Consider the following 21,570-nt stretch of genomic DNA (forward strand, 5'->3'; position numbering starts at 1 on the left):
TTGTTTTTTTTGTTTGTGTTTTTGCGTCAACATTATTCTAGTCTAGAGATTACTTATCGCATTACGATATTTTTAGTGATTAAACCCCGCCCCACGGTGCACGCTGACACTTTGAACACGCGCTCCCATTGAGTCATTCGACTACCAGCATGCATCGGGAGAGCATTTTTTTCTTCTGGTGGGTGGGTTTTTTTGAGAGGCGTTGCCGCACACCGAGTATTCACGTATTATATACCCGCTGCTGTACACGCATTTTCATAGATTGCGCATTTCGCTGCCGGGTACTGCACAGTAATTGTAACAATCTAAAATATTCAGAGAAATACGCATTCAGCCATGGCTAACTACATTCACGTCCCCGACGAGGCTCCCGCTGTTCCCAAAATAGATGTGACAGTTGACGAGAGCGACTACAGGTCCGGTGCACTGAAGCTCATCAAGGAGCTGAGACCGAGCTGGAAGCCATCCGAGGTCAAAGTGAAGGTGCCGTTTATTTAATTTGACATTTTTTTACTGTAACTCTGCTCATTGTAACATGGTCTCCTCATGCACATAGCTTGTATTACCTCTTTCTGTGGTGTTGAAGTTGTCTAAAAGCGCGAGAACTGGCGTAAGCTAGCAGCGTGTTCCCATACGACAGAGCCGATTTAGCTAATAGTCACGATTTTTTTTTTTTTTTTTTTTTTTTTTTTAAACAGAGAATGACATTACCGAAACTAGCTAATAAAATGGCAGCACAGGCAGCTAAAACCAAACGAAGTAAGCTCATGTGACGATAAAAACGCTGCTGACACCCACAGACAGACATTAGGTAATTGCTTGTTCCCTGTTACAGCTCCGAAGACACTGCGGTTTTGTTTTAAACCTGGTTAAGGTTAATATTTTGCAAATAACATCTGCGTCAGCTCGGGTCACGGTCAAACACTGGGAGTTTCTTTCCGCTTTTGGCGCAGCCTGTTAGACAGCCCTGTTCATATGCGTTACAACATTGAAGTTAAACATTATGTGCACTCTGAGAGTGTTATGTAAGTACCAGTGGTCTGATAGGTAATGAAAGATGAGAGCGGCAATTTAGCCTGGAGGCTGCTGTGATACAGATATAGGAGTGTCTGTTATCTGAGCCCAAAATTATCATCCTGCTGCGCCCCATTTACAGAGTTTCTGGAATTTAGAAGATTAATGAGGGTGATCCGCCACTCTGTGTAAGTGCAGGCTACAGATTGGTAGGGATCTCTGTAAACTTCTGGAAGAAACACAGATTAGACCTAGACTAGTAGAGCATGACTATAGGCTATTCTATGCCTTTAGTTTTTAACATAAGTGACCCAATCAGGACTCAAACAGAAAATATTAACTTTACATTGTCCTTGAGAAACACAATGAGACATGCGCTCAACATTACAGCCTGGGCAGATAACCAGAAACAGTTGTTTTTTTTCCATCTCCAGTAATAACATACTTGGGGGTGTGGCTCCACTTGGTAAACACAGTGAGAATGGGAGCTGGTCACATGCTTACCACCCTTTGCCTGTACTCATCAATGAGAGCAAAGTGGGAACTCAGCGAATGCCTGTCATTGCTTCTTCATGCAAAATAAAATTCCTTACAGTCCTGTCATTCTCAGTCAATCGCTTATAGAGTGAACAATTAGGGCTGGTATGTTGGCACCACCACCCCCCCTCACCTCTCCCCAAAAATGTTCCCAGCTTCACAGCACTGGCAGTTCAGCCTAAATCGAACCAGACAAGCCCTCCTCATTTTTCATGGCTACATTCGTTCCTCGTCTCCTTTGTGTTTTTACTTTGCCAGATCTCAACCCTTTCAGAAGTTATGTAACACCAAAAACAATGTCGGTTTTCAGGCACAGGACTAAGTAGGATAATGTGGAGGATGGTCATCTGACTGTAGGCGTCAAGCTAGATTTAGATTTTCGTTTTTCCGTGATTCACCTGTTCTCCACTCTTTCCTCTGTTTGTGTCTGCAGTTTTTCACAGATGGAATAACCAATAAGCTGCTGGGCTGCTACGTGGGTGCAGTCATGCAGGATGTGGTTCTGGTTCGCATTTATGGCAACAAAACTGAACTGTTGGTTGACCGGGAAAATGAGGTGAAAAGTTTCAGGGTACTACAAGCACACCGCTGTGCCCCACGCCTATACTGCACCTTCAACAACGGCCTGTGTTATGAGTTTCTGCAAGGAACTGCCCTGGAGCCTGAAGACATTCGCAGCCAACCTGTTTTCAGGTAAGAAAATGCCTTGTTATGCAACAAGAATGTTCAAGAATGTTTCGTGTACTTCGTTGGCTTTATCTTAGGTTTGTCACCTGTCAACGCCTAGCACTTTGAAGCCAGCCGTGCATGCTTGACAGACATAGCAATCAAATTTACGACATTTATTTGCATATATGTGGTGAGCAGACTTGAAGTGCCAGTTCTGTTTCACTCCTTCTTTCACAAAATATAAACCATTGCACAGCTGGTCCTATTCAGTTCAATCTTCATATACACAGTATGGAATGATTCTCCCAGGGTGATGCAGTAACAACAATCAAAATTCATATCCATATTTGTCATATCCATTACCTTAAAGGTTTCATCAAAAAGTTTCAACCAACAAATGAGAATCTTCGTAAACTGCAACCTATTTGAAATGATAATATACACAGATGTTTTTTTAAAGTTATTTTTTCAGAAGTTTGAAAGTAGTTAACTTTTGCAGTTTCAACAAATGGGTAATTGCATGGTCAAGTAATTCTTTTGGTTTGAAGACCAAGCTTAACTGTGAATGCTAAGATTAAGTTGAAAGACAAAGCACTTGTGGAAGATAACTGAAGTAAAATTATTTTTTGTAAGAGACAACAAATTAAGCAAAACAAGTTGCATTACATTGGTATTAGCTCTAACTGTCTCCTAATAATATTTTGCTTAAAACATTTTTTTTGTAACCTCAATCTAGTCACCATTGTTGTGGTTTGTTTACTTATTGACAAGAATACACGCCTTTTCAGTTCGGAAAACATGTAAATAATTTTTTCTCCTGTATACCTGAATGCCTTGACTGGAGGCCAGTCACGTATTGCTGCTCTAAGTCAAGTCTTCCCATTTTCTGTCTTTTTTACCTTACAGGCTCATTGCCAGGCAGCTGGCCAAGTACCATGCCATCCATGCCCACAATGGCTGGGTGCCCCAGTCCGATCTGTGGCTGAAGATGGGCAAGTACTTTGCTCTTATCCCCAAGTACTTAAAGGACCCTAAGCAGGACGCCAGGTGAGGCCATATTGACATATATAATCAGCACATAGACTGTCAGACTTTCTTTTTGCTGTTGCCATTACTATGTTTCAATACATTAATCAAAAGTGTAATTCAGTTTCATTATCACAGTCCTGGCTGTTTTAGAACATTTTGTACAATTTATGACTGATCTACAGGTTAAGAGGTTTAAATAGCCTATTTTTAGACAAATAAAGATTGCATAATAGCACTTAGACTTAAATAAGTCACCACCAAATTAAAAGCCTAAAACAGCTAAATCCTGTATACTGACTGAAAATAAAAAAATGGGAGCATACTGTAGTTAGTTGACTTTTTTAAGAATACTGAATAGGAAAGAAATGGGGTCTTATTACATTGTAAGGGAAAATATGGGTTCGCATCTTGTATATTTCTGTTATCAGTTATCTCCACGTAGAGCCATGACCCTCGACCTCTCTTATGAGTGAGTCACAAATCACATGTGCAAGAGTATTTATTATCAGTAATGTCTCACAGGAGGAAGGAGGAAATACTCCACAACCTCAGCAGGTATGACCTCACTTTACAACTATGGCATTCCTAAGTGATAACACAACAGTGTGAATGGAGTTAATTTCTCCAAAACACCATGAAACATACAACATGTTTGAAAATTGCGTTGGTAAAAACATCTACCTTCATATGTGTTGGCATCCAGGACAAATACAAAACAAACTTGACTTTGCAGGCTGTTGATTTCCATTGAGGCTGCCAAATATTAATGTTAAAAGAAAATACGCTGATAAAGACTTCTTAAAGACAGTGACACGCAGTATGCCCAGGATGACCTGCGCCTGTTGATGACTAAAACAAGTAGAGGCAGGCAGGAACTGTGGTTGTAAGTAAGCTGTGGTGAGGACTTCAGGAATGTCATAAAATCTTTTATTTAGTAGGTTTTCAGTTGACTTTTTCTAAATGAATGAAGGTCTTTATTGATTATTGTCAAGCATGTTCCCATTGTGCTCAAATTAGATTTTTGTAAGTCACCGCTGTTGTCAGATTTTGTGCTACTTGTGTATTTGCAGTTAAATTAACTAAATATCATATAAATAAGCAGCTCTTTGCCCAGATCATGTGGTTTCTTTGTTGGGGATTCATTTTGGCTTCGATTGTGCAATCAGGAATGAACCACCTTTCTTTTTTCCTCTGTTTTTGCCTTATAAATTGTTTTGCCCAAAACTCATCTGTAAAGTTAAAGTTCATTATTTGTTTCCCTCTCCTCCCTTCTCACAATTCTTATTTTCTGTTCCTGTTTTACCTCTATTTATACGTCTACTTTCAGGTTCCCCTGTACTGACTTTACCTCCTTCTGTCCTTCTATTAATACTTGCAATGCTCCTACGTCTTCCAACATACTCACCCTCTTTGACTCTGTGCCCCCTCCAGGTTGAGAATGGAGGTGCCCAGCCCACGGTGCCTCCGAGAAGAGCTGCTGTGGCTCCAGCAGAGCTTGTCAGTGCTGGGCTCCCCCGTAGTTCTGTGCCACAACGACCTGCTCTGCAAAAACATAATCTATAGCCAGGAGGCAGGTGAGTATTGACTGCACACGTGTAGTCATAGACATTACTGTGTGGCTGAATTGTGTCGTAGTGTGAACTGCATTGGTCCCCGCACTCAGGTAGGATTGCATTACCTGCACTTCCTCAACGCTAGTCACATGCTTCACCCATTGTCAGTGTTTGCATTGGGCTGCAGGCGTAGAATTAGAACGGCCAGAAGAGACAGTCCTGTTATTTTATTGCTTTATTTTGCTCTAGGTGGAATCCTCATTCCAATGAAGCACACATGACACAGATTAACGTTGATTAATAGAAATTGGGAGGATTGTGCATTTGCCTCCAATAAATTTGGCAATGGAGTGTTACAGCAATTCATCTCTTACTGATTTTAGTTTCCCAGATTTCAATTTCCAATTATTTTTAAATCCTTGGAGGCCCTCTGTAATAGGAACCAGTAGCCTTTTTCTGGAGATGTTTCCAATTTGGATTTCATCCTTTTTCTGAAAATCTGTCTAATCTGTCGTTCTAATTCTGTGATGAAAACTTAGAACGTAAACCACTGTTATCAGCCTGAACAACCAATACCATTACATCATACCACATGCCAAGTCTCAGTTTTATTGACAGCACATTTCTTTGGTGCTTTATCAATATTGCTGTTTTTTTGTTTGTTTTTTTAATAGTGTAAATGTCAAGCAACCTGTCCTCAAGCAAACTTATTAGTTTAGCATTGTCTTGTAGCAGAGGAATGGCGAGAAAGAATAAGACAGTGGAGAAGAAAAGTACAGGGTGTTTTTAATGTATGTTGGAGGTGGGGTGGGGGTGTTTTAAGAGCTGTCAGTCCCCTCGTCGTTTATAGACGAGGGGCGGGGCCCTTCTCATAGCTCCTTGTGTCTAGCCTTTCTCCCCTAGGAATGACAGCCGAGGCTGTGGCTGCCCTGCGCCGCCCTGCACTGGGGAGGCAATGGAGAGAGACAAACCTCACACACCCCTCGGCTCTGAGGGCCCTCGCGTAGTCTGCCCACTGCTCAGGCTAATCGGGATGTGCTCATGGCAGCAGTAGGAGCCACGTTACCTATTTATTACCCTCCAATGCTACTCCACTGCCCACCAGTTGTCATTCTGACAGTAGCTTGGCTACTGACGATGCTGGTTATTTATTACATAAATGTTTTTATGTTTTGCTGTAAAGCCACTTTCCGTCACTGCTTCTTATATCGCAAGTTTCATTTCATAGCATCAATATTTATTACTGGTCTGACCATCTACGTGAAGTAATATATCGGGTGATATTCTGTATTTTCTTAATGTCAACAATAAACATGAAAAAATCAAGAACGACATTGAATTGATCCAACTAACAAGTAATGCCTGTCTAGCTTATTCCTGTATGATAAAGAGTTCCATTGTTGTCCGTGACTATTAAAAAAAAAACAGTGAGCCGCACTGTTTCACTGGCTGACATCTTCAGTCACGTTGTGAATTTTACACACTACTTTCAGTCAGTGTTACACACTGTCCTGCTACTATAAATACTCATTAGTGCACCAAATGTGTATTGGTCCGCAGTGGAAAATATTCTGAAATAAATTTACTGTTTGAGTAACATTTGCTGGAACCTACAATGCAAATATTTCAAATTCTTTTTCAAATTTCAAATTAAGGTGATGAGATGTGACCCCTTTTTGTGTAGAGATGTATCTTCAGAAGGAATGTATAGGATGTGGCTGAGAGCAAAAGACAGGCTGGGCGAGTTGGCAAGTACTGTGAGATTTACTTACTTAAACAGGTCTTTTCATCGGATTTGCTGACATTAACAAATATAAAATATCATCAGCCTTATACTTGAAACATGCTTCTGCAAAAATGTGGGGAAATACCTTCGCCACACAGAAAAACAGTTTGTAGTGAGCTGTGGTTAACGAGATGTGGACCTGCAGACCTGGAGAATCTCATTTGAATCCGCTCATAAAACAAGTGATTTGTTTCACTGGAATTGGCCCAACTCCCAGCGTGAAACTTTCTTAAATGTATTTAGTCAGTTGTGACAAATGCAACATTGCCCTGATTGCACTCATGAAGTCTGTGCACAAGATATTTGCAGGCTTGCAGAATCATGTTTCAGGTTTCAGTGAGTACAGCTGAGGTTATCAGTACTTCTTTGGAAGTATTATTGATTGAGTAGAAAGGAATTTTCCTATATCCCAGAACCTCTGGTGTAATCAAATGTCTCAACAATGACAACACAACAAGACCACACCTACAAATGACAGTCACAGTGGAATGAATACCAAAATAGTCCAGGGATTTCAGCTCTAAGCCATAATTACTGTTTTTTGACCACACCCACTGAAGCTGTCTAAACTCTTGTTGGAGTAAACTCAATCCCTATGTACTTCCAGCTCTTTGTTCAGTTGACAAACTGACTCGGCATGTAAAGAGACTGAACAGCTACCAGGCTGCTTCCTGTCACGTGTGCTCTGCTGTTTATGCTGTAGTTGAAACCATTTGTCTGCCAAATGCAACAGCAGACACCACCACTTCCTGTATCGATAAAAACGGCATTGGTATCAGCTCAATTATTTTTGTCAGTTTTTTTCAAATATACTGTTAAAAGTTTAAAGTGCAACAAGTGCTGTATTACTTCTTTATTTTTGTCTCTCAGCCTCCAATACAGGCTGCTTTAGTTTCCCTGCCCTTTTCGCTTTCCTCAGATGTTTGCAGAGACCAAAAAAAAAAAAAATGCACACTTTACTTGGGCCCAGAGGGCCACAAAATCTGCAGCTCAGCAGCCAACAGGAAGCCTCTCGAAGATTGTCATTTGCAGAAGCGGCAGAGGTGTCACGCTATTGGGTTCACAGTGGACCAATGGGAAGGAAGCATTGGAGGGGTGTGTTGCAAGTTGAAGTGAGGTTGCAAGTGTGAGGGAAGGACTAGAAAAGGAATGGGAATTTGGCAGTGGGGCCTGATGTTTTGACACTGTGCGTGGGAGCAAGAATGGATAAAAGAGAAAATATATCAGTGAGAGAGTGAGCATGTGTGAAAGATGTGTTTGCCCCAACCTTTTCATCTGCTGCACAGGGGGGGCTATAGCCACTGCCTGGAGGTGTTCAGTTGTGTCCCGCTAGGACCTACACGCCGGCTGGTAACCCACCTCAAAGTGTCTTTCTCTGTAGTCCAACAACACCACCTCAAAGACTCATGTTCCACATGTTAGGGCAGATAAATTAGCCAAAACAAACCAGTAGATTTAAGAGTAGAGACATTTAGTCACATGTATTATTTTCCAAAATTCCACTTTTTTTGTTAATGTCTCTGCAACAACGGGCTTGTAAGTAAGGGTTTGTATTTTGAGATCAGGTGCTTCATGACTGAATGCTTTCCTCTTTGTTCATTGTTAATGCTGACACTACATATTTCCAGTGGCCCAAAAATACACTCAGACAGCAACACATTGTTTGACCAGTCCTCTCCATGTTTTAACATCAGTTTTAAAGTTACAAGTAAGGTTGCCTAAACTATTGATACTTTTTCAGTACATGTTTGTGATTATCATTTTTTATGCTAGTATTGCACCGTGACAACCTTAGTTACAAGCAGACGATAAGATGTAATCTTCACCCATATTTCATGGGCAGTTAAAAAGACACTGAAGCATTCAAGCCAATAATGTAGCACTCTTGCCTGTGAGTTCCTCAGAAGACTAGTCGTGTCCAGAAGGTTTAGCGTGTACCTAAGAGCTGTAACTCCAGTTGGCTCAGTTCTCAGAGCAATATCAAACAATGTGTTGCTGTACATTTGCTTTGGCAGCTCACTGTGCTTTTCTACACAACGCTTTAGTGTCTCTTTGTATTTTACTATCTTCCTCCCTTTGTCTCTCTGCTTTCTTTGACCTTTTCTCTTTTGTTCCCTTTCATTTCTTCAAAACATAACTTTGCCTTGGACATTTTTCCTTTTATTCTGTGCATGTATCCAAAACAAACATTGTCTGAACAGCCAGATGTACTCATTTCTTCCTTAGCTATTTGTATGTGTTCCATGTGTTGCATCAGGATTTGCATCTCTTTTCATCTCTAGCTAATCTGTCCCAGCTGCATATTTTGTGGTCTCGTGAAAAAAGGCTGATAACTCGGTTACTGGGACATCTAATCTGTTTATTTAAATATCACGGGAGACTGGCGGCTCAGCCTCCAAGATGCGCAAGCTATCTAATACGTTCTCTATTTTTCCTCTTTTTTTCCTTGTCGTCTAATTATACCTAATTAGAATGGCAAATACAACCTAAAAGCAAAAACATCCTCACTTCTACTTAAAAAGAGCCTTCATTGTGTATACACGTTGACTATGACTTCCTTAGATCTTAGCAGCATGATTCTATTTGTCCCAAACAGCCTTACAATGCATGTGTAGGAAGTGTTTGTCAGCAGTTATTTTCATACTAGTCGAAATGTGTCTGTCTTACTTCCCTTTTATTTAACTTTCTGTGCTAAAGTCTCCCTCTCTGATCTTCCTTTCCCTCAAAATGCAAGCTCTTACTCCTGCCCCTGTTCGCCTAACTGGCCAGCCAGTCCAGTCAGACAGAGAGAAGTTACAGTATGAAAAGAATATAAAGCTTTGACATTCAGAGTAGTCAAAGGGAAAAGACAACATAATCATTTTGTGTCTGCTTCCTTTGTCTCTGTCTAAACAACACTGCTTCTCTTTCCAGGCAACGTAAAGTTCATTGACTACGAGTATGCTGGGTACAATTACCAAGCCTACGACATTGGGAACCATTTCAATGAGTTCGCTGGTAAGTATGTCTTGTACTACTTGGTGAGTGTATAGTGTTCACTGAAATATGAGTGTTTAAGTTGAGTGTGTATGTGTTGCAGGCCTGAATGAGGTGGATTATAGTCACTACCCAAATCGGCCCTTTCAGCTGCAGTGGCTTCGCTCCTACCTGGAGGCCTATAAGGAGCACAAAGGCCAGGGCTGTGAAGTGACTGACAGAGAGGTGGAAGTTCTTTATGTCCAAGTCAACCAATTTGCCTTGGTAAGCATTTGTATTACACATGCATTATGAGCTAGGGGTGCAACTAATAATTACTTTCATTATCAATTAACCTGCTGATCATTTTCACAATTAAGTGATTAAGACTTTAGTCTGTAAAATTGAAAAAAATGCTAACACAATTTCCCTAAAAAAGTTATGTCTTCAGATTGCTCCTTTTGTCCAACCAACAGTACAAAATCCAAAGATTCCACATTTGCTATCATGAATGATCAAGAAAAGCAGCAAATTCTCACATTTAAGAAGCTAGAACCAACATTTTTACTTAAAAAATGACAATTAATTATCAAAATAGTTGCCAATTTTTTCTTAATTGTTGAATTGACTTATCATTGCAGCTCTATTATAAACCATGTTGGATTATAGTACATCTGCATCTGACTAGTCTTTATGCTTAAGTCTTGAGTTATAAAGACCAAGATGGCGACAGTTTCTGATTGGTAGATAGCAGGAAGTCGCAGTATCATGCTCTTTCCCAATAACACTCAAAATCAAACTATTGAAATTCAACAGTTGTAGAGCACAGTAATCTGGTGACTCATTCCTGGTGAATTTTCCAGGCCTGCTGCCAGGTATCAGGTCAGCAAACATGGATTATAAAGTGTGATGTGGGTTAAACAGAGCAGAGAGTGATGTGGGCTATAAAAACCTGCGCTACCTGCTCTGAATACGAGCGAACAATGTTTGTGATGCGCTTGCTGATGTGGCCCCCATATGGGAGGCAACTTAATGACAAGCGGTAACCCTTGTGAGGCTCGGCGCTCTCCCCTGAGCCACATTCTGCCTTGTTTACTGTCAAGGGGAAAAGAGGGCAGCGTGGAGGATGGGCAAGTGAAGCAATTGTATTTCTGTGTCAGCTATTTGGCGTTGTTGCCATAGGGCTTTGTGCTTGACTGAGCTGTGTTGGGTAATTAGAAACGACATTTACTTTTAGACAGCGAGGACATGCTAATCCTTTTTGTTGCTCTCTTCCTCTTCTGTGTCTAGGCGTCTCATTTCTTCTGGGGTCTCTGGGCTCTGATTCAGGCCAAGTTCTCCACCATCGACTTCGACTTCTTGGGGTACGTCCATCTTGAAATAAACCACTTAAACACACTTTATTTAATTATATGTAATCACATGTTTAAGAACAAAACGCCAAGCATCCAGATTAATATTATGCATGTCATCTCAGTGCACAGTGTGTTTAAACAGTCTGATATCTAGCTAGTATGTCACGTACGTTTATATCTTATCTCTGACTCTGCTCTTCTCCCCGTGTGTCTCTCCACTCAGATATGCAGTCCTGCGCTTCAATCAGTACTTTAAGATGAAACCGGAGGTAGCTGCGCTGAACTTACCAGAATAAAAGCCCCCGCCCCCTCATCTTTTTTTTGCTCCTGCTCTCCCTGCCTTCCATCCTGCTCTGCGCATCGTGACGACTGCAGAGCGCCCTCCTCGGCCAAATGTAGGGAAGAGCCAGACTGAGAGTCTGTCCTGTTCAGTGCCTGCAGGCTCCCCTCTACATGTCCTAAACTCTATAGATTGAACAGACCACAAATTGTATCCAACATCTGCTTTCACATCTTTAATGTGAAGCCCACATAACTGAATTTAATGTGGTCATTCCAGTTATTCTAATACCAATTATAACATTACCATGAATGCAGCTTTATAAATACATCAAAGGTGGAATGTCACCACCTTTACAACCAATACATAGTATCCACCTACCTGACTGACAGGTCGCCCAAACACTAATCTGAGTACCTGGAGACACCGTCCTCATATGCACATCCTTGGGGGGAAAACCCTTGAGCGCCAGCCCAGCTAACGACCAAATTTATAACGACAGGATGGCAATACAAAGCCTGCTTTGTTTGCTGAGGAACCAAGATGAAAGAAAAACAAAACAAAAAGAAGAAATGCCAACATGGAAAGGCCAGTGCTGTCGCGCGTCCCATGTGACATGAGCCACAACACAAAAAAAGTCGGCTTGTGGCTTGCCTTGTGACTCTTGTTTTCACCCCTATTTTTGTTTTTTCAAGTCATTGTCGCTGGGTAGTTTGGTGAGGGCTTGTTTGTTTTGGCTTTCTTTACTGAAAGTATAAACATGGAGTTGTAGGAAAGCATCTTGTGTTTACATATAACCTCTTCTAGTTAAATAGTTGAGCAGTCTTTTGTCTCTTGGGAGATTTTCACTGTTCTGTACTTTTCATGCTTGTTTTGACACTGTTTTTGTCAGAATCTATTGGGGACAAGCTTGCATCTCACTGTAATTTGAACATTCCATGTTCATACTGGTAGACAGGAAATTTGGTTGTAGTTCACGTAAGTCAGCAGTGTCGGGGCCTTCAGATTCACAGTGACATTGACTGCGCAAGATGCTGTACAAAACAGACCAAACCATTATATTGTCTGCTCTATGTCAGGGAAAGTTTAGGAATCTTCTTTAATATTACAAAACACTATTGATCAGGTCTAATGAAATAAGGACTGACCATTTTTATCACACTTACAGACCAGTTTTCATTAGCTTGTTGTCATATGGCCTTGCTTACTGTCGCATTGCTGAGCCACTGTTGGCATTCATCATTTGAAGCGCGCCATGTTGAAACGAAGGTCTGTAATGAAGTGGAATTTAGGCGAAAAGAAAGTGGAGTTGATCGTCTCAACTGAGTTAGGTTTGAGAACATGTAATGAAAGTCAGCTGTAAGTGGGACCTGAGGAACAAGAGCACCATCTTGTGGAGAAAAAGAAAACTCTGGCTGCTGTCAGTAACTGTTCTTGATGCTCACCGTTGACCTTCATGTTAAATGTTTTTAAAATGAGCTTTAGGAGGCCCTTTAAAAGCTTGAATAAGTTCATCTCCTGGTTACTTTAACACGCCTACACCAAAGTGCTGACATTTGTTTTATGCTTGTACATAATGCACACTGTATAATTTTCCATGTAGCACAAAGAGAACTAGAATGACAGTTATATAGACTTTTTATACTTATTTAAACGGAAATATTAATGCAGAGGTTTTTGTGAGCTTGTGGATGCAGCGACAGATGACTCTTGGGCAAATGTAGCAAATAAAAAAACCTTCAAGCATTTTTTGCATCCTGAACAAGTTAAACAGAAAGGTCACATGTAAAATGTGGTGAAGCAAGTTTACTTGTTTACTCCAGAAGGGTTTGCCCAGGTGGTCTGTAGCAAGTTTGCAAAGTTCTGTGAAGAGACCATTATTGACAAAACTGGACTGTGCACTCCTGTTAACACTCCTTTACAGTAGTAGCTAAGGAGTAGACACTGAAGTGTTTATATTCCTGTGAGCCTATGAAAGCCTATTTTTTACTCACGGTTCGGAAGTTTGAAGGTTAGGCCTATAACTTCACTTCTGTCTTTAATTCAGTGTTGCGTGTCTTTCATGCAGGTGAAGTAAGATGGAAGAATAAAGAAGTAGTTTGAGTCGCACCTTATATCTGAAATGTGTGTACACCGGATTTTAACATATGTGAAAATCTTCCATAAGTGTATTTAATGGTAAACGGTTTGAGCTATGTTGGAGAAACATGTCAAGTCTGTGAAAGATTGTTTTCTGTCTGTTAGGCCAAGTTTACACATAACATGCATAATTGAATACACTGTGTGAAACTTGACCGCCACATAATCAGAATTATCAAAAAGTAAAACAAATTGTACCACTGAAATATTTTCTCTTGGCTCAATTTCCCCATCAATCTGTCACCGTACATCTCACATAGGTCATTTTAGTACTGCTAATAACATGAACCTCCTTTATTTTACAAGTGTGTGTTTCATATTTTACATTGTAAAAAGCCTGTCCTCAAATCTCTCTGGCCACTTTAACATATGTTTATATGTACAGTAAACAAATGTAATAATATCTCTGCGTGTCCTCAAATGTGAATGAATGTACATAGAGGGAGTTCTTTTATTTTTTTTGTTTTCTAGAAGTTGCATTAAAGTGAATAGTTGCCTGGGGTAAGAGATGAAATAAGATAAGACATTTTCAATACTGTAAACAACAACAAAATAATAAAGTCTATTTACCCTTATCTATCTGTGTTTCATGTTTGTTTTTTGTCTCTTGAGGTGCTATACAGGGAGTTCTGCAGATTTACCAGTTCAAATCATGGTGGAGGCATTGGCAAGCCATAATAATTTGATGTATTAAAGACCAAAGCAGCAATCATTTTAATTTTGTGTGAATATGTTATAATTTTCTTTGTTAGACGCTTATTTCGATGTTGTGCCCATGTCTTCCTCACATTTCACCCAGCTGATTTCAGTGAAACAGCGCCCCTCTGGGCTTATTGGTAAACTCCAGATAGTCGGCGTGGTCAAAGACGGCATTGCACCCTTACTGGAGCCTACCAATGGGAAAGGTTAAAAGAGAAATTGCCTCCTCCACTTCAGAGCTGAATGGATAGCTACCTGGAATTGTGACACGAGTCGTACATGCGTCGCTACAAACAATATAAAAATGCACAAAATAAATTAGTTTGTAGTTAGCTTGTTTTCCAGAACTGCGAATGATATAATAGCAACTTCAATGTTTTGCTAGTTAGCTAGCAGCAATGGAGAAAGGACATGAGTTCTGTCAAAACAAACAAAATGATCATCAGTGGGATCCCTGACATGGATACTTCATGAAAAAAGAAGAATGAACATCAAAAAATGTAAGTTACATATTCCCTGTACCTGTCTGTCTCTGTCTCTTTGCTCACTGGTTTATTTCCAAGTGTTTAAATCTGTATTTGTGGCTGTCTGTGAGTACCTGTTTAACTTCTTGCTCGGCTACTTCTTGTCGGTGCTATGGAGACCATGTTGTTAATTGGGCATTGAAGTTGTTGGGTTGCTGCTTCTGTCAAAGTAGTCGCAATGGCAGGGATAGACCCTGTAGTTCTTGGTTGTTCAGTCAAGCTGTTGATGTGTGAGTTGTGAATTATCTCGTGCTGAGGATCTGCTATGTGTTAATGAGAGTTCCTTCATTTTCTTCTTGTGTTAAGCTGTGCTGCATTGAGCTTTGATGAGTACCTTGAATGCTGTAGGCCTTTGAAGCCATCTTTGTATGCCAAGCACATACAAGACTGTAGGCATGTATCTGATACATGCACTGTGACTGTTTGAGGTGAATATAAACTTTTTAATAGTGTTCAGATTTTGTAGTTTTCAGATATCTGTCAGAGTATAAGCTTTGTAGTACATATTTGTGTATGCTAAAACATATACTAAATGATATGTAAGTCATGTATCTATGATATGTGCATTGTATAATTGCATCTTTGTAATGTGAACATATATCTGTTGCCTAAAACAAATTTACCAATCACATGTCATTCAGTTTGTTGTATGAACCATAATATGATGATATTACAACTACAGATTTGTTAACTTTGTTGGTAACACATTGGACACATTGTCCTACTGTATACCTTATTTTTTATCTGACCGTTATATGAAGTTGGCTTCACTCTGAACTGAACCACTCCACAGCTAAAATGAGCACTGTGGTTTAAATGGGCCATTAATGTCACTCCATGGCAATGCATCAAACAACCATTCTAGATATGGGTGCAGCAGTGCAAGTAACAAAATACTAGCACCAAACTGTCACTATGAAGTCATTTTGTGTCTTGAAGGACAGATCTACAATCTTCCCATCACAGTCAGTTGGCCTGAGAAAGGATACATTTGTTAGATACTTGTATTTTGCAGAGTTTGTACCAGAGATGATCACAAGATGGCAGCACATCCCATAGAAAGAAATGAGTGCCTGTACAGGTCCCCTGGCAGAAAGCTCACTACATGGTGCAAAAATAATCCCATTCGACATTTATTATTTGCGATATTAACGCTTATTAACATAGATTTCTAAATTTAAAATAAAGGCGGCTCATTAATATGCCTTGTATTGAACCTCTCTATTCAAAGCAAATAAGAACATACTGAATTTACTGAAGAAAACATCACATTGAAATAGGCTTAGATTGCTTTGCAACACTGAGCCCTGGGCCAGTCTCTCTTTGTGGAGGACCAAATTTGGTTATACAGAGTGTAAAAAATAAGTCCAAATAAAGGCAATATGAAATTAATTGAAATGACAAGGTGAGCTGTAGGGGACTCGAGCCTGATGTAAGACTAAACATTATTTGTTAGGCCTATTAGTCAATGAAAACTGCTATAAGATGGGATAGAGTGATGCATTACTTTGTGTATGTGCTGCAAAAGTGCTGTAAGTAAATAAGGAGAGCATAGACACACTTTACAAGTGCACACAGTTTGCCATCCCAAGGGTTAAATTAGAAACCCATTCATGCCTCACACCCCAAAACCAAACAAGTAATTTCTTACCATTCTCTCGAAGCAAATCAGGCCTGCCTTTCATCCCCCTAATGTGAGCACTGTCTTATACAGTTGAACAATTACAACAGTGCATTATCCAACTCGCTGACTGTAATTCAATTAACTTCCTCCCCCTGGCTTCATCCAGCCGGATAATACACACATTAATTAACAACAGAATCCAATATCGGCTGTTCTGCGCCTCCACTTATTTTCATTTCCCATAAAAAGGTCATAGCAGCCACTTCCAACTGAAGACAATTGGTGTAAGTGTGTAGTAATGGATTACACTTGTATATCGTGTGTGTGTGTGTGTGTGTGTGTGTGTGTGTGTGTGTGTGTGTGTGTGTGTGTGTGTGTGTGTGTGTGTGACACGGGGATTTAAGCCTGTTGGTAGTCAGAGACCGAGGCCTGGGAGAAGTGCTGACACAGCTGTGATGCACATCCATCAGAGTTGTCATTTCACCAAACTCATAAAGCAAAGCCCCTGTGGAGTGGAATTTTAGCAACAAAGATTAGAGCATGCAGAACAATGTCATTGGTCTCATTTCTCTGCAGGCAGAACAATCTTAGAGTTAAACCCCAATGGAGAGAGTCTCATTTCTTCCCCAACTTCTCTTTAGGTTTAAATACATTACAGTGAACAGTGGCAAGGCACTAAGTGACACAAAAGCCAACTAGGCTCTTGCTTCCAACTTCCAATATTTGCCTAATAGCTAGCTTAGTTGACCTCCAAGGCCAAAGTAGCCATGCATACTCGTTGCAGTTGGCACTCACCTTTAATAGCCTTTTGAACTGACCTTTAACTTGACAGCGAAAGAGCTGCCATGGCCATGTGGGGGCCCACGTCTCGCAGCACCCTGAGCAGCTCTTGCACTCATGGGTTCTTTAGGGCCGAGGACCAAAGCAGCTCCCTGCTGGGACTGCAACCTGCTGCCTTTTTCCGTTCTACCATGCAAACCTCGAACAAGCTGAGCAGGATTTGGACATGACAGTGGACATGAAAATAATTTGAAATAGGCTTATAGAAAATAGCAGTATATATAGAAACACTATATTGGCCAATATTAGCAATATTGATTATATACTGTAGTGGCGAATATGTCAGCTGGTGTAAATGGCAAGAAACTGTGATAGAGAGTAGTGAGGGGTCAAAGTAACAACGACTGATCTGTCAGTCAGCCTTTGTTTTCGCAATAGATTTCACGCCAGGTGGCAGACAAAATGTGCAAAGTGAAAGCAAAGCAATCTAAACGCTGATGGTGTCATTATATAGCCGTTTGTGAAATCAGCATTTAGTTCATGATGATATGTTAAAGCCATACAACAACTTACATGTGAAAATTGGTGTACTGTCCAAAGCAAGAAACAACCGTAGGTAACTGTAACCATAACAATCTCTATTTTTCCTAGAAAGCCTAATCTCAGTGCTATGAAAAAGCAGAATAAAGCACTTTGTTGTTTTAATAAGCAGGCAGGTTTTGTTACCTACTGATCTAGTAGAAAGAATGCTGATTTTGAACTGTCTAATGTCCCAGTGGTCAGGGGAAACGCATATCAATGTGGGAACAGACTTTGGCACAAAACCGGAGCTCTGCATCAAGTGAATGCCCATCTCTTCACTCTTGTTTTTCCTCTGTTTTTGTCACTCTCCCTCTTCACCTGCTTTGCCTCCATTATCAGCAGGGCTCCTTTCTTTTTGCAGTGTAGAGTTTCCACAGTTATTCCTGTTGTATTTCCTGATAGTGACCAGGATGTCTCTTCCTGTTTTGGTTGCGCAATGTTAGATGCGCTTCCTTTGTGTTGTAATTCGGCCTTCAGTTTTGCCGGAAAATTCGAGCCCTGTTGCAGACTGAACAGCACAGTAAAAGTGAGCTTTCAGGGACCAATCTATATGTGGATGGTGTCATTTTTCTACAGCCATAATATTGTGCAATCAGTATTTTACTCCAGAATAATACGTTAAAGCAAAAAAAGTTGTCTATTGCCAGTTAAAATAATTAAACCAAATACCAAAATACTAATTATTTGTTGCTTTTGCTTCAATGAGTCGACTCCGACTAATAACTGCCATATTCTAAAGTAAACAATTCATGTTTCTACTGGCTTAAAAAAATTATGGCTAAAGAACAGCTAAAAATAAAATTGCGCTCAATCACCTCTGCATCCAATCATTTTTTTAAATATTACAAAAACTCAAATTTGCATCAGTGCAGTTTCAAGTTTTCTATTTGCGTAATTGATTTAGAATATTTGGTTAATTTGAATTTCACTGGTTAAAGCATAACTGATAAGTGAGTTTTCTGCTTATTTGCACAGTTAAATCTCCTGTAGAAATAAAATGCTGCAGTCTCTGACAAGATGCAGGATGTCAGAGACTAGTCATATATGAATAACCAAACCTGCACAGATGTACACAGAAGCAGTCCTGATGTGTTTCTTTTAAGAAATGTTTTGTTTGTGTTGCCTCCAGAATACTCTTTTGCAACTATAAGAAGTCCCATATGCAGGGTTATGTCTATGGAGTGGCCAAGGAGGCCCTTGCCACCTGTGACTTCTAACTGGCCAGCCCAGGTACCAGACTAAGACCCAGCACTATGACTGAATGATGTCTATGATGTCAAACCTGTGAGTTTAATATCAGAAGTGGATCTTCCCTCACATCTGAAAAATGTTTGTGCCTCACCTTGGCCGTCCCACTGAAATCTCATTCACAGACATGTATCCCACTACAATCAAACAGAAGAGCAGAGAGCAGCACAGAACAATTGCAGGGTGTGTGTGTGGGGAGGTGGGGTGGGGTTAGGGTGGTCTCCTTCATCCCCATTCAACGCACCAACCTAATTACCAGAGGAGAGGGAAACAGTAATTAGCAGCGAGTCTCACCTCGTTAATCACAAAGGGCTCCTTCGCTCTATTTATATCTGATTAATGGCTTGCTTAAGCACGGCAACTTATTTATGTTTCTGTTAATTGTGTGCAGCTTGTATCTGCTCCGCTCGCTGCGGCTTGCTCGCACCCCCGACCATCACACACAATGATACACACTGACACACCTCCGCTACACCCACCTTGTCTCATTATAGGCTACTACTTACTGTTTTGCTCAAACAGTCAAAGCTGTTATGACTGTCATTTGTCTCATACCTGATTTGTTTCTTAGTCATAATTGGCCTATTATCCTTGTTTCCCTGTCTACCATTTCATCGCAGAAGGGGGTGAAAAAAAACCTTTATTGTTGTCACCTTACTATTGCTTTTTTGGATATTTTGATGACTCTCGGTGAACTTAACTGCACTTATGTGGAAGGAGAGGCACAGCAGAATGTGAATATTTGATAATAGCCTGAAATGATTAAGTACTTTCAACATTAAGTGCTCACTTTTCCGCCTTATCCACCCGCAACTGATTTTGCTATCCAAAATATGAACTCATTATTATACACAATCAAGTGATAGAAAATAAGATAAATGCAGATAAATGAGCCTGAGAGAAGACTTAGTTTTGGTGATGCTTAACAACAAGAAAAGCACGGAAATGTGTGTCACCTCTGGATGCCATCTTTGTTTGAAGGAATGAAGTCACATGGGGAAATTGGATAAAATCCTCTGCACTGGACTGAATATTTGTGGTTCTGGCAGGATAAAGGAGTCTTTGAGCATGCTGGAAACGTCTTCAGAAGAGTGATAAGTTGTGAGAAATTACCTGCCAGTTTCTCACATTTTGGCTTGAATTTATTTTTGAGAAAACAGGGGCTTATGTCTTTGACTTGAAAATAGGGATTTTTGACCAAAAATCCCAGATACTGAAACTATCTGGGAAGTGTAATGCACCCTGAGCAGGGACTTTTTGCGGCTATGAGACCTATGGCCAAGGAACTAAATTTAGATCTTGGCTGCTCTGATGGAAACACAAAGTTTTTGAGTTCCTCAAAAGGTTTTTGGTCTCCCGGGAAATTTCCTGCTGTGAAAATGGCCTAAAATATACAAATTATGATTCCGTGAGAGGACTGAGTAACCATATGGATATCTCTGTCTAATTTAAGGTGATATATACGTCTGTAGCAGTTTTATTCTCTCTGCTCACAGACAGTTTCCTTCTGTGTGACAGAGTGCTCCAACACAGAGCAGAGCATTTAAAAAGAAAAGGAAAGGAAAAGTGATAAGAAGTGATGTGATAAGTCATGACTGACATGAGCCTCTACTACGCCCACAGACAATGTTTTCCTCTACTGTAAATCCTCCCATTTCTTAACAGCAGGTGTGCTGTTCCCCTCTGACTACAAAATTACCAAAAGTCATGCTGCTTGCCTTGTACACTCGTGGCCTCCTACTATGACTGTGCTTTGCACCATGCACCATTGATGCTCCCAAATAAGCTCCTCAGTGTCACCCACCTGCCTCACATGTCTTTGAAGTGTGGGAAGAAGCAGAAAAGGCAGAGACTTGGATTTAAACCATGACCTGAGGTGATGTTAACCACTGAGCCTGTGCTTTGAGGGAATCAAAACCTAGCTCCAAACCACAACCTCTAGCTACACACTGAAAGCATGCAGAGAGTGATGGAGAACAAGTGAAGGGTCATGTCTTGGTTTCCATTTAATTCTCAAGCAAATTTCAAGCAAACATTTAAAATTTCGTGAAAAATGTTGGTGGTTTGGAGTGAATAGACTAGGCTCTACAAAGTGTTGTGCCGTGTTCCTAATTAGTACACAAAAGATCACAATGGTATTGGTTAAACATACAGTAACTTTGTATTTCCGTTTTCTCTAAAAAGAAGGCGGGAGTTTCAAGAATGGCGGGAAGGAGAAAGAAACCTTGGTTTGAGTTAAAACAGCTGTGCTCTGCGCGCCCCCCAGCTATCCCAACCTCATTGCTGTAAAAGACAGAGTAGAAGAAGTAGAGGTTGTAAATTGGAAACCAAACCTGTTGTTTGCCAATCACCAATAAATCTTAAATAATAAAAAGAAACATGACCAGTCACCGTGGACATCAATGGGGGAACGTCGGAACAAATCTGGGAATCTTATGGGGATATCCAGGAAGGCGCTGGACGCAGATGGAGCTTATTGTCTTGGAGCAGTCATGTGAGTGAGATGTTCACTACTGGTGCATTCGTAAACAGTCACTCCGAGCGCAAGAGCTCAAACAAAATGGACAGTTTGTAAATTTAAAGCGGCAAAGTGCACTCTGGGCAACAATTAAAATGGCAGTCCTAGCTAAATGTATCGACTGTGGACTGACTGAATAAACCAAAACAACTTGTGCTTGAGATGATTCAAAGAGGTCATTTGTTTTTCTCTAGTTAACTTAGAGTAATTGGTCACGGGTGATGTGGTGTGTTTATATTCAGCTAACATAACATTAGAGAAGCAGTATATTTAGCTTA

The 21,570-nt window shown here is 40.4% G+C and overlaps 1 protein-coding gene across 1 annotated transcript; it reads left to right on the forward strand.

Moving 5' to 3' along the window:
- The first annotated feature begins 212 nt into the window (after positions 1-212).
- Positions 213-13,892, forward strand: etnk1 (ethanolamine kinase 1). The gene is made up of 8 exons (XM_073481089.1): positions 213-483; positions 1,985-2,244; positions 3,127-3,267; positions 4,681-4,823; positions 9,502-9,585; positions 9,668-9,828; positions 10,834-10,907; positions 11,122-13,892. The coding sequence occupies exons 1-8, from the start codon at positions 337-339 to the stop codon at positions 11,192-11,194; spliced, it is 1,083 nt and encodes a 360-aa protein (XP_073337190.1). The 5' UTR covers positions 213-336; the 3' UTR covers positions 11,195-13,892.
- The last annotated feature ends 7,678 nt before the right edge of the window (positions 13,893-21,570 follow it).

This window comes from Pagrus major, chromosome 14 (assembly GCF_040436345.1).
Source record: "Pagrus major chromosome 14, Pma_NU_1.0".
Classification (NCBI taxonomy): domain Eukaryota; kingdom Metazoa; phylum Chordata; class Actinopteri; order Spariformes; family Sparidae; genus Pagrus; species Pagrus major.